Source organism: Pristiophorus japonicus, chromosome 8 (genome assembly GCF_044704955.1).
Source record: "Pristiophorus japonicus isolate sPriJap1 chromosome 8, sPriJap1.hap1, whole genome shotgun sequence".
Lineage (NCBI taxonomy): Eukaryota > Metazoa > Chordata > Chondrichthyes > Pristiophoridae > Pristiophorus > Pristiophorus japonicus.
The window spans coordinates 135899658-135913583 of NC_091984.1; the positions used below are offsets into that span (position 1 = coordinate 135899658).

Genomic DNA, 13926 nt, shown 5'->3' on the forward strand with positions numbered 1-13926 from the left:
GTACGTTTTCACTGTGGAAACTTTGAAATCAGGCGTCAGTGCCCGGACACGCTCCCTTTTGAAGAAAAAATTCTGTTCCAAAGTAGAACTGTTCTACCTGACTAGAACTGCAGAAAAAAAAATGTGGAGAATTGCGATTTCTAAGATAGTCCGTTCTCCACCAGTTGCTCCTAAAAATCAGGCGCAAATCATGTGGAAACTTGGGCCCTATGTGTTTACTCTATCAAAACCTTTCATAATTTTGAAGACCTCTATTAGGTCACCCCTCAGCCTTCTCTTTTCAAGAGAAAAGGGACCCAGTCTGTTCATCCTTCCCTGATAGGCAAAACCTCGCAGTTCTGATATTATCCTTTCCTTTCAAATCTTTTTTGCACCCTTTACAGTGCCTATGTATCGTTTTTATAATATGGTGACAAACTGTACACAGTACTCCAAGTTTAGCATAACTTCTCTACTTTTCAATTCTATCCCTCCTAGAAATAAACCCTAGTGCTTGGTTTGCTTTTTTTATGGCCTTACTGACCTGTTTACTACTTTTCGTGATTTGTATTTGTACTCCCAGATCTCTCTGCTCCTCTACCCCATTTAGATTCTTACTTTCCAAGTAATATGTGACCTCTTTATTTTTCTTACCAAAATGTAATGCCTCACACTTATCTATGTTAAAATTCATTTGACAATTATATGCCCATTCTTCAAGTTTATTAATGTTTTCTTGTAATTTGTTGCAGTTTTCCTCAATGTTGACTACCCCTTCCAATTTGGTGGTGTCCGCAAATTTAGAAATTCTGTTTTTGATTCCAAAGTCTAAATCGTTAATATAAATTGTGAAGAACAGTGGTCCCAGCACTGATCTTTGTGGAACACCACTACCCACCTTCTGCCACTCATAGCTACCTTTACCCCTACTCTCTGCTTTCTGTCTTTCAGCTAGCTAGCTATCCATTCTGCTAATTGTCCCCTGACTGTGGATCCTCTGACCTTATTCATTAGTCTATTATGTGGCACTTTATCGAAGGCCTTTTGGAAATCTAGATGTACAACTACTGCATTACCCTTGTCTACTCTCTCTGTTACCTCTTCAAATAATTCAATGAGGGGGTGTAGAACAAGTCGTCACAGTCTCAGGATACGGGGTAGGAAATTTAGGACCGAGATGAGGAGAAATGTTTTCACTCAGAGGGTGGTGAACTTGTGGAATTCTCTACTACAGAAGGCTGTGGAGGCCAAGTCACTGAATATATTTAAGAGGGAGATCGATAGATTTCTAGAAACAAAAGGCATCAAGGGGTATGGGGAAAAGCGTGAATATGGTGTTGAGATAGAGGATCAGCCATGATCATTTTGAATGGCGGTGCAGACTTAAACGGCTGAATGGCCTACTACTGCTCCTATTTTCTATGTTGGTCAAGCAAGACTTTCCCTTTTGAAATCCATGATGACTATTCATTATTATGGTTTTGGTTTCTCGATGTTCTCATTTTCTTTTTAGTAGGGATTCCATAATTTTTCTTACTACCGATGTTAAGTTGGCTGGTCTATAGTTCCCTAGACATGTTCTAGCTCCTTTCTTAAATATAGGTATAAAGTTAGCTATCCGTCAGTCCTCTGGCATTACACCTTTTTTCTAACTAATTATTAAATGTGGAATAGTGCCTCTGCTATCTCTTCCCTAGATTCTTTTAAAATGCACGTTAAACCCAAGCTGCATGAGACTGCTGCCTCCGGAGGCTCTTGCATTCCTGTTCTCTGATATTGGGTTGGAACCCTACTTAAGAGTTTAATGTTGGTTTTGTATCACCATTAAGCTAATTATTTCAATTTTTTTTAAAAACTACTTTGAGGTGAAGATATGACTGCACTGTAAAGCTCCCTTTTTTGTCTGCCCCAAATGCAGAAGAACATCTCTTCCTACTGCACCAATGTGACATTTTTCCATTACAGCCATTTTGTGGTCTTTCCAAGTAAGAGTACTAATTAGTGCTGGGTTAGCGGGTAATGCTAGCTGGAAACTGAATTGAGATGCCTAAACTCACGAGGAATGATACGGCCAGCAGACACTTTGATCCTATTTGTCTGAGCTTAATTTAAACCCAGGTCGCTGTTGCCAAAGGCTAATGTTGGAACTACTGCAGGATTCAGTGCCCTTGCATTACTTACCTTGCTGAATTATGGTTACCCCATGAAAATGTCCATTCTTTGCGTGAGCCAAGGCAATCAGTTAGACACATTCACCGTGGCGGGGTGGGGGAAAGAGATCATCACATCTTGTTCTTGCCCCATCGCACAGTTACATTTCCAATTAGGGGCTGCCAGATATTCATTGGATTTAGGAGCTCTGCCCAGTTTCTCCCACCGTAACCCAGGAGTGCTGTCACCAGTTATAACATTCCTATTCCCACCCAAGTTGAGTCATTGGAGGGGGCTACTTGCCTTTGTTTATGATTGTCCTTCTGCGCTGCTGGCAAGTGTGTTAAATGGCTAGCATCTGTGAACAAATCAAGTAACTTGGAGAGATGGGATTGCACCACATGATTTGAGCACAAGTGTGTAAAATATTGTATCTATGAAATAGTGATGACCAAAACTCTTGTCATTTCTTATTCAAAGACTTATTTCAGAGTTACAAAATGCTGCTTCTTCCTATTGAGTGACACTTTAGATAATAACGTTCTCTGAATACACATTATAAATATTTCCCTTGTAGAAAAATAAGATATAACTGTGATCGACTGAACAATGACAAAGAATAATTGTTATTTAAAATGTTAATTGAGGGAATAAAAGTTGGGGATTGATTTATTTAAAAAAATAGAAATAGCGTAGTTTCAATTGCATTCAAAACCCACTGTAGCCGTGCTGTGATCGGTTTATTCATTAATTGACATAAGGGCAGCATGCAGCTCTGGGCTTGGAACTTCCACTGGCTCCAAAATACTGCGTAAAATTATATGTTTCACGTTGATTTTTTTTCATTCCAGGTTTGATATGGAGCACCTGACTCCTGGTGCCGAGGCAGGAATGGCACGCCTGGGTGTGGGCTTTGCCAATACGGGCGCCTCTCCAGTGGTTCTGAGGACAGTGCGGAAGCATACTCCATTTCGCCAGACTCCAGCCAAACGGAGGATTCCTAGAACAGACTTCCCAGTAGTCAGTAAAACTAATGACCTTGATTTTCACTATAAGTAGAACATTTGCTGTTCCATTCTAGTTGGGGTGGGTTTGAACGTTATGTCTGGAGAGAGAGAGAGAAAAAAACAAGAGTAAACTTTAATTTTTACACTTTGAGTTAAAGAATTATATAGAAATTAGAGCACGGAAATTGGCCATTTGGCCCAGCTAGTCCGTGTTGGTGTTTATGTTCCACACAAGTAGTAGTCCTAATCCTATGAGCTTGCCCTGTTCCCATATCGTTTTCCTTCAACCACCGATCTAACCTAATCTTAAATGACATGCTCTCTCCTTCACTCGCTGACTTGTAGTGCATTCCAACGGCTCACAACACTCTGTGTGTGTGTGTGTGTGTGTGTGTGTGTGTGTGTGTGTGTGTGTGTGTGTGTGTTCTGCTTTCTCCTAAATTGCATTTAATCTTGTATCCATTTTCCCTTTATTCTAGACCTCTCAAACAATGAAAACTGTATTCTTCTATCAACTCTCTCCCATCTCTTCATAATTCTAAACACCCCTCTACCAAATCACCGTGCACCATCGAGGTCACCCATCACCCCTGTCCTTGCTGAACTACATTGGTTTCTGATTCCTCCAATACCTCAAATTTTAAAATGTCATGGTGTTTAAATTCTTTCATTGCCTTGCCCCTCCCTATCTATGTAACCTCTTTTTGCCCTACAAATAGTACAATTTGAAAGGGGGTGCCTGTCATGTATCTTACATTATTATATATAACTGTATCCTAACATGCTATACATGACTGTAATAAGATATGACCTGTAACCACCAGCATACCTTACCACCAGGGGTGCACTTGCAAGAGACAGGTATATAAGGACAGGTCTCAGGCAAGTGCAGCATTCCAGAGCTGTGAAATAAAGGTGCAGGTCCAGAGTGACCTTGACTTCACTACATGCCTCGTGTGAATCTGTACTGAGGGGACAGGACTTTACAGTGGCGACATGTTACGGGATTACAGAATCCACAGAATGGCTAACAACGGATCAGATGAAAAGTACAATGCGGGAGACAATTGGGAGGACTTTATAGAAAGGCTCCAGCAAAGCTTTGTATCCAAAGACTGGTTAGGCGACGATAAGGCAGACAAGAGAAGAGTCCATCTCTTGACCAGTTGTGCTGCGCAAAAACATACGCTTTAATGAAGGATCTGTTGGCACCCGAGAAACCAGCAAGCAAGTCGTTTGAAGAATTGAGCACACTGGTAAGAGACCACCTGAAGCCAGCGAGCAGCCTACACATGGCCAGACACAGGTTCTACAACTACAGACGCTGTGTGGGCCAGAGCATACCCGACTTCGTGGCGGAACTTCGGAGGTTGGCTAGTTTATGTGAGTTCTCCGATGAACTGAGGAGAGAAATGCTGAGAGACTTTTTCATTGAAGGAATAGGCCACGCAGGCATATTCCGAAAGCTCATAGAGACCAAGAACCTGACCTTAGAGGCAGCAGCACTGGTTGCACAGACATTCTTGGTAGGGGAAGAAGAATCGAGGTTGATTTACAAAAGCAGATTTACCAACAACACTGAGGAACCAGAGGCAGACTACAATGTGGAACTCGCACCACACCTGGTGGACAGACAGAGGGAACAACCTGAGGAAAGGGCAATCCCAACAGACAGCCCAGGCGAGTCAACAACAATCACACCAATCGAAACAGACAGCCCAGGCGAGATACCAGCAACCACACCCAAAGAAAAACAGACACCAAGGCAAACAACTGAACCACAACTCAGACGCTCCACACGAGAGCGTAGACCACCTGAGAGACTGAACCTATAAAGACAGTAAGACCTTGGGGGAGGGTGATGTCATGTATCTTACATTATTATTTATAACTGTATCCTAACATGCTATACATGACTGTAATAAGATATGACTTGTAACCACCAGCATACCTTACCACCAGGGGTGCACTTGCAAGAGACAGGTATATAAGGACAGGTCTCAGGCAAGTGCAGCATTCCAGGGTTGTGAAATAAAGGTGCAGGTCCAGAGTGACCTTGACTTCACTATATGCCTCGTGTGATTCTGTACTGAGGGGACAGGACTTTACAGTGCCGGAACAGCGAGATCTGTGGGTTCACACACACAGCTCTTTGAAGGTGGCAGGACAAATTGATACGCTGTTTAAAAAAGAATACTGGATCCTTGGCTTTATAAATAGAGACATAGAGTACAAAAGCAAGGAAGTTTATAAGTCACTGGTTAGGCCTCAGCTGGAGTATTGTGTTCAATTCTGGGTCCCACACTTTAAAAACAATATCAATGCCTTGGAGAGGGTGTAGAGGAGAATGATGAGAGAAGCTGTGATTGCTCTCCTTAGAGTGGTAATGTGGTTTAATGGAGGTGTTCAAAATTATGAAGGGTTTGATAGAGTAGATAGGGGGAAACTGCTTTTACTCGGGGGAGGTAACCAGATGACACAGATTTAAGATAATTGGCAAAAGAACCAGATGGGATATGAGAGAAATTCTTTTTAAACAGTGAGTTGTCTTGATCTGAAATGCAGTGCCTGAATAGATGGTGGAAGCATATTCAATGGTAACTTTCTAAAGGGATATATATTAAAGGAAACAATTGCAGGGGTGTGGGATAGTTCTTTCAAAGCGCTAGTATAGGCACAACGGCTGAATGGCCTCGATTTGTGCTCTATGATTCTATGAACAAGCTACCTTCCCCGTTTCCCCCCCCCCCTCCCCAAACTCCTCATTCCTATGACTTTGACCTCTTGTGCATCCCTCTCTCCCCTCTCACCATCAGCACCCATACTTCCAGCCACCCAGGCCTTCCTTAAACCTCTGCTTCTCCAACTCCCTCACAGTTTCTTTAAAGATTTCCTCCTGCACCCTCCCGCCCCCCCCACCCCCCCAACCACATGCAACCATCTCTTTGACTAAACTTTGGTTCACCCCTCACTATCTTTCTTTGGTGGGTGTCCTTTTTTGCAATTACACTTCTTAAGTACCTTGGAGCATTTTTCTTTGATCAAGGTGCTATATAAATGCAAGTTATTGATACAGACCCATGTTTCACCATTGTTCGGCTTAATGCATTGGTACTGCGTTAAAATGATTAGACTGTCAAGATTGCAATATTAACAACTGTTACATTCTTAGACATTATCTCAGTTGAAGAGAATGCAGTAGTCAACAAGCATCCTCCAACCATCTGAGATCTCTGCACTCCTCCAATTCTGGGCTCTTGCCCATCCCTGATTTGAATTTCTCCACCATTGGCAGCCGTGCCTTAAGCTACCGAGGCCCTAAACTCTGGAATCTCCTCCCTAAACCTCTGTACCTTGCTATCTCTCTTTCATCCTTTAAGAACATAAGAATTAGGAGCAGGAGTAGGCCATACAGCCCTTCAAGTCTGCTCTGCCATTCAATAAGATCATGGCTGATCTTCGGCCCCAACTCCACTTTCTCGCCCGATCCCCATATCCTTGATTCTGCTAGGGTCCAAAAATCTATCTATTTCTGCCTTCAATATACTCAACAACTCAGGATCCACAGCCCTTTCGATAGAAAATTCCAAAGATTCACAACCCTCTGAGTAAAGAAATTCCTCCTCATCTCAGTCGCCGACCCCTTATCCTGAGACTATACCCCCTAGTTCTAGCCAGGGGAAACAACCTCTCAGCATCTACCCTGTCAACCCCCCTCAGAATTTTTTCATGTTTCAATGAGATCACATCTCATTCTTCTAAACTCCAGAGATGCTCCTTAAAACCTACCTCTTTTGGTCATCAGCCCTAATATTCTCTTGTGTGGCTCAGTGTCAAATTTTGTTTTGATAACGCTCCTGTGAAGCACCTTGTGACATTTTACTACGTTAAAGGCACTATATAGATGCAAGTTGTTGTTGATTCAAGTCTTCACATTTTCAACCGAAATGTCACCAAATATTTTAAAAGGTTAACTGCTCAATGATGGACCAGCATTTTGCAGCAGTCGAGGTTTATTACACTTAGGAAGCAAAACTCTTACCTCATTGTCGTTTCTTGCAGGAGAATGCAGAGCAGATTGCAGTGTTGCTACAGAAACAATGGCGTCTATATCACGTAACCCCTCTGTACAGATTCTCCTACAACACGCTGAAGAAATACTCAAACGAACTGTCTGTCTTCATCGCTTCTGAGAAGAAAAAGGGGATAGCAGTGGAAGTGGGAATCGAGCTTGCCAGTAAGGCTAAATTCTCCATGCTTGCAGGCCTCCGAGCTACTGAGAGTGATCCAGAGGCTGTCTTCATACAGGTTAGGTTGGAAACCAGCTTCAAATAGCAAGAAAGCTGGAGTGTCTTCGGCTAGCTTGAACTTTTACCCAAAAGTATTTTGACTTGCTGAATATGGTAAAATATATAACTCATGCTAATTCGATGTTACTTTTGTAATATACTCCACCTAAAATTTGACTGACTTAGGATGTTCAAACATCTTCTAAAAGGACACACAAGAAAGTGCATGCACTATATTTTTCCTAATTGACATGGACGCCTTAAATTTACTTTAATCCTTTCACTTTCCATTCCTAAATAACCGTGAAAGCTTCAAGGGCAGATCCATATTCTGATGACTCAAATTGCATCTCTTGTATCTGCTACAAATTCTCCTACATTTTTTTAATACTTTTTTTCGTCTCACTGAGGTACAGTGCCATGAGTAAAGGTTCAACACCAATTGTATGACTTAGTCATATTCTTACATGGACCAATTATTTTGAAAATAGAACTGTTTGTGTTGGATACTGAATTGAGAGTGGGGGGGCTGGGGGGGGGCGGTGGGATGGATCTGTCTGATTTTTATTTCTTCTCTACTACTCTCCTTAGGGTGATGACTTGCCTCGCTAGCAGGTCCTACTTCTAGTCTCCTTTGGTAGCTATATTCAGTGTATTCCTTTCAAGAGTTATTGGCCACTCTAATAAAGGAGCGGTACAAAAGACACTTTACATTTTTTTTTATCTTTTCTGCTTTTAGAATCTTGCCCATAAGCATACTTGTTCGCCTGTGTAGCAAAAGCAACATTCCAACATATTGATGTGCTGTGCTGCAGGGTGATGGGATGCAGATGCCTAACCATCTTTTCTACACACATCCTTTCCCAGTTGAAGCCAGGCTATCTATGGGAAGTGCCTGCTCCACAGAAAAGGAAAATAGAATGTAAACTAGTGCTGCTTGTGGGCTGATATGGGCTTTGTCAAAAGCACAACAAAACAGGGATAACGTTTCCTGCATATACTCTATGCCTAGTGTGCTAGCGGGCAGGAGAGGGTGGGGGAGCAAGGAAAAAAATAGGGGATATTACAAACACACTCGGTATTTGTTATTAAGTCAAATGAGAAGGAATGTCTACAGTAGATACTCATTATTGAATTACCGTTGCATTTTTGTAGGGGGGGTAAAATCAAAATTGATATGTTTTTTTTAAACGCACACGTGTCAATTTTCTTCCTGGTATGGAGACCCTTAAGTTAGGTTTTCCTCCCTGCTGGGTTGCTCCAATATGTCATGGATAGGGAACATCCTGGAGTGGCTCCCCAGAAACCAGCAGGAACAATGACTTCACACCGGCCTTGAAGCTGCTGCGGAGCCACGTGATCCTAGGAAAACTATGTTGCTCCAGATCAGCTCTGGAGCCATGGAACTGCACAGAGAGGCACCCCATTGCAAATCATTTTCTTGCTATCTTTGCATATCCATGAAGAATGGCCACTTAGGTGAGGTGCCTGGTGCCTGAATTGGTACACCAACATGAATCAATACCTTCAGGATAGACTTGGCTTTCATAAACCCATATTGGCTTAGATTTATTGCTAAGTGTAGCGGTCTCCGATATTATTTCCTCTAGGTATCAAGTTAAGTGAACCATAATATCAAGTGTTTTTAAACTGTGCTTTAAACCATATTTTCAACCTATGTCTCTTTTAAGATGGTGCTTGAAACCTACCTCTTTGACCAAGCGTAATGTAGAACATGACCCTAGCACCTTCAGGAGGTGGGGGGAATAAATATTAGTATTGAGACTTTGGTAAAAGTGACTTTCCATTTCCTCACAGATAACGGCGAAGACTCCGGTCCAGCAGGCGGCTGACGAGAAGGTGGTGTGGTGTGGGTGGCTATGCTGCGTTGATGGAGACTTGGGCTTCCTGGAGTCTCTCCCAGTGGAGTTCACCTGTCTACCCTTGCTTTTTGCCAATGGCCCTGAAACAGTTACGGCCATGGTGGGGGAATGGTTGCAGAAAACGTTTGACTGCTACATCAGTGCCTTCCCCATTAGTTCGGAGAACCTGACCTGGATGGCTGCCATGTGGGCCAATTGTTTCTCAGACTCTGTTCATCGCACGATGGAGCTGGAGTGGTGTGTGCCCCCTGTGCAACTGAACATTTCGCTGAGTATTCACCCGGAGGACGCTAAAGCGCTTTGGGACAGCATCCACGGAGACGAGGACGAAATCACCATCGACGAGGTGGAGCTATTCATGAGCAGCCTCCATTCACATTTCTACAGGCATTTTGGGGTGCGACTTGCAGCAACGCGGCTCGTAAAGGTGTCAACAGCTGTAGCATCTGCTCACTGCGATGGGAAATTGAAGGTGAGATACTGATGTCCCTTTTGGATTCAAATGGTATGTGACTTCCACTTCCACAGCATTAATTCTGCGTTAAAGGAGAATGCTGTGCAAAGAATTTTCAGTATTGAGTGTTCTCTCTTCTCTTTACCTCCTGCCCGTCTACAATTTCAGGAAGAATTCAGTTTCATCCTGTCTTGTTTCTGTTAATTTCCCTCCCAGGGTGATCGGCCAGTCTGAACTCACTAAAGAGCTGCCCCAATGGCACAGCCTTCTCCAAGATTAGTGGCACAGGGTAGTCTGAAAATAATCTAGGTGGCAGGGTACCGCTGTTTCCCCGCCTAGACTATTCTATGGAGACAGGACCAGATGTATTAGGAGTATCCTGATATAAATGAAGGTTTCCACAATCTGGGAAATTAATGAATTTAGAAAAGAAATCCGTACACACGAGCTGAGCTTTTTTTTTTTAAAAAGAACTCTAAATTTGAGGAGGGGAGAGAGAAACAGTTTACTTGAGTGTTTTTTTTCCCTTCAACAAATTAAATAGAAGTCAGCATTTATAAATGCTTTGTGCCTTCAGGAAACAGTTTGTAGCTGAATTTGCATGTAAGAAAATGAGGCAAGTACAATTCCCTTTTCAGTGGTGCAAATCTGTATTTGGATTTGAAGAAACTGTGATGTTACCAAAGTACAGTCATACTACATGTGGTGTATAAAATAATAACAATGAACTCCATACTGTGAGCCAGTGACCAGGTGTAACCTGGTCAGTCTTTAATGGTTTCCAGAAGTGAGGATACAAAGGTGGAGTTCAGGTTATATCCCAAGCCCAGCACGAGTGTACCTATGACCCTGGGACCTCCGACGGTAGTGCCTCCTGTTGGTGAGCAGATCTTATGTACATACATTACATCATTCTCCCCCCCCCCCACCCCACCACCAAGTTCTTGGCACAAGTCCATATTAAAAGTTCAGACGGTCCGGAGCCCTTCGCTCCCTGGTTGACCATCTCAGTACAATCCCAGTGCTTTCCCAGTCTCTCTCGACTCGGGGCTGGATGTTGACCACAGGACCACAGTGGCTTCTTCTGATTGCTGGACGTGAGTTGGTTGGTCGTCTGAGCTCGCGGTGTCTTCTTCCAACTGTTCCGGTTCGTCAGTGTGTCTTAGCTTGATTTGATCAATGTGTTTCCTGCACATCTGCCCATTCTTGAGCTTAACCATATACACCAGGTTACCCTCCTTATGCGTAACATTACACGGGAGCCACTTGGGCCCTTGACCATGATTAATTATATACACTGGGTCATTTACAGATATGTCGCGTGACATTGCGGTGCGGTCGTGATGCCACTGCTGGTGTTGACGTCGGGTTTCGACATGATCGTTAAGGTCAGGATGGACTAGAGAGAGCCTGGTTTTGAGGCCTCTCCATCAATAGTTCCGCAGGCGGGATCCCGGTGAGCGTGTGTGGCCTTGGTCCTGTAACTGAGCAGTATGTGTGACAGGCATGTCTGCAAGGAACCATGAGTTACGCGTTTCAGGCTCTGCTTGATGGTTTGAACTGCCCGCTCTGCTTGACCATTGGACGCGGGTTTGAACGGGGCTGACCTCACGTGTTTTATGCCGTTGCATTTCATGAACTCTTGAAACACCAGGCTCGTGAAACACAGTCCGTTGTCGCTGGTAACGATATCTGGCAGACCATGTGTGGCAAACATGGCTCTCGGGTTCTCAATGGTGGCAGTGGAAGTGCTGGATGACATGATCTCACATTTTATCCATTTGGAGTATGCATCCACCACTACAAAAAACATTTTACCGAGGAAGGCGTCCGCAAAGTTGATGTGGATTCTAGACCACGGTTTGGATGGCCATGACCACAGACTGAACGGAACTTCCTTTGGGGCATTGCTTAACTGCATGCAAGTGCTGCATTGATGCACGCATGACTCTAAGTCTGAGTCAATGCCAGGCCACCAAACATGGTCAAGACGATCTGTGAAATCTCCCCAATCCTCTCCCTCATTGAATCTCTCGAGAATTCCAACAGTACTGCTGTGCTCGCATACTTTTCCGTGGGTTTTTATTTGCCTCGTCGCCAGTTGTGGTGTATGAAATGATACAATGAACTCCGTACTGTGAGCCAGTGATCAGGTGTAACCTGGCCAGTCTTTAATTGCTTCCAGAAGTGAGGATACAAAGTTGAAGTTTAGATTATATACCTAACCCAGCACGAGTGTACCTGTGACCCTGGGACCTCCAATGGTAGTGCCCCCTGTTGGTGGCCAGACCTTATGTACATACATTACACTAAACAATATGTGAAAGTTTAGGGCCACAGTCACCATTGTACAGAAGATACCAGTAACCACTCAATCCTTTCCAAATGCCACTCTGTTATTGACTGCAAAGAGACATTTGAGAGTAGACTAATTGATTTCTTTTGCTCCCTCCTTATGGGAGGCACCTCGCCTCAGCTTCCCGCCTCCTCCCCCCACCCCGTCCCAATATGGTGTAAGGTGTTGATGCACAACCCATTAGTGTCCAATAAGATTACATGTTCTGAGGTTGGGGGATGTCCAAGAGTATTCTGCTTATTGGCGACTGGATCAATAGTGGAAATCCTGTACTGCAGAATTGCCATCACTTTATTGTAGAAACACTCAAATCGAGCCGTATGTGAATTACCCTTCCATACTTGCTGCCTTTGGCTTCAGTCACTTCCCTATACAAGTCACACGGGGGTGTGTTATTTTTGCACTAACTAGTCCACTTCAGAGAGATGGGAGAGAGAAAAGAATGATCTGAAAATTCACTTGAGCTACTTTAATGAGCTGTGTGTTTTTCTTTCCTGTTCAGGATGCTATGAAACAACACAGTTTCCATTTCAGGTGCTCTAGTGTCAGCATCAGCATTTGGCCCACCAGATTTTTATTATCATTTGGTTGAAAAAGTGCTTCTGACTTCTACTTCGTCCAGACTTCCTCATTTTAACTTTGTTTCACCTGGTATTTTATTCCTTCAACATATAGGTTTTCAAATGTTTGTGTGTGGGACCTTCGCCACAAACTAAAGGTTCTCCTGTCCAAATTTCTGAAGAACAATGTCACCTACTCAATTGAAGGCAGGGCTATCACAGAAAACTCTTTTTTAAGTATATAGCTGGTCAACAAAGAGGAATGTGCCCTTCTTTCTTTAGATCCATTTGCACATCCCAGTTTGAAAAGAGTTGCCTGCATAAATTCTGTAAATACCCTTCATAACCGTAACTTCCATTCGATCACGTTAAAAGGTCCTCTCTGTGATGTGAAATATGTGGAATCTTTCAAAATAAATTCCTGATGCGTGCCGTAATCTCTGTTACTGGTCTCTACACCTTCTCTGGCAACAACATCCTTCATACTTCACACAGCACTCCACAAGGAGTCTAATGACCAATATCTTCATCGTAACTATACAACTTAAAAATGTATACAATAAATTATGTTAACCACTTTGAAATCTCTTTCCTAAATTTAACACGCTCACATAAATATCTGTTTTTAAAGCTTCACTGATTTCAATCCCTATCTCCTTCTAAGACTCATAGGTACAAGTTGTCTGATCCGGGTACACTCTCCCCTCACCGCCCCCCCACCCTCCTCTTTCTCTCTCTCTCTCTCTCTCTCTCTCTCAGCTCGCCTTTTTAGAACCTTATCATTTATTTGCATACCATCCAGCCTTCCTGTTGTAATGTATGCACCTGTGCGTATGTTCACGGGTTTGTTGAGCTGGCACGGCGTCTATCCTGGGCCGACATCCGGCGGCGGCCAATGCCATCGAGTCGCTAAAAACAGCACTGGGCCCTGACTCCGTGTGTCGAGGAGGCTCAAGCACGTGGGGAGATCCTGTCCGAACTGACCCTCATCGGGACGGAATTCCTCATCAGCGCCAAGCCCCAGAACCTCCCTCGGGAACCGGTGCCTTACAACTTGAGCCTCCTCGGGAAAATCCTCTCCGTGCCTTTCAGTTCTGCGCGGAGGGGTTTCCTATACGGGCTGCTCTTGCACACTCTCCACCTTGCCATCCTCGTCTGCCGTCCGGACACGCCATGAAGCATCATCTTGCTGTCCGTAGGAGGCGGAGGTCCCCAATGAAATGCACTCTACATGGGAGTCCCCCCAC

At 43.7% G+C, this 13926-nt stretch overlaps 1 protein-coding gene across 1 annotated transcript in view; it reads left to right on the forward strand.

Moving 5' to 3' along the window:
* Nucleotides 1-13926, forward strand: part of cenpl (centromere protein L) — a 32812-nt gene that overhangs the window by 8658 nt on the left and 10228 nt on the right. The window contains exons 2-4 of the mRNA XM_070886234.1: nucleotides 2982-3150; nucleotides 7200-7445; nucleotides 9245-9781. Coding sequence (XP_070742335.1) covers nucleotides 2989-3150; nucleotides 7200-7445; nucleotides 9245-9781 — 945 coding nt within the window. The 5' untranslated portion in view covers nucleotides 2982-2988. The remainder of the gene's footprint in view (nucleotides 1-2981; nucleotides 3151-7199; nucleotides 7446-9244; nucleotides 9782-13926) is intronic.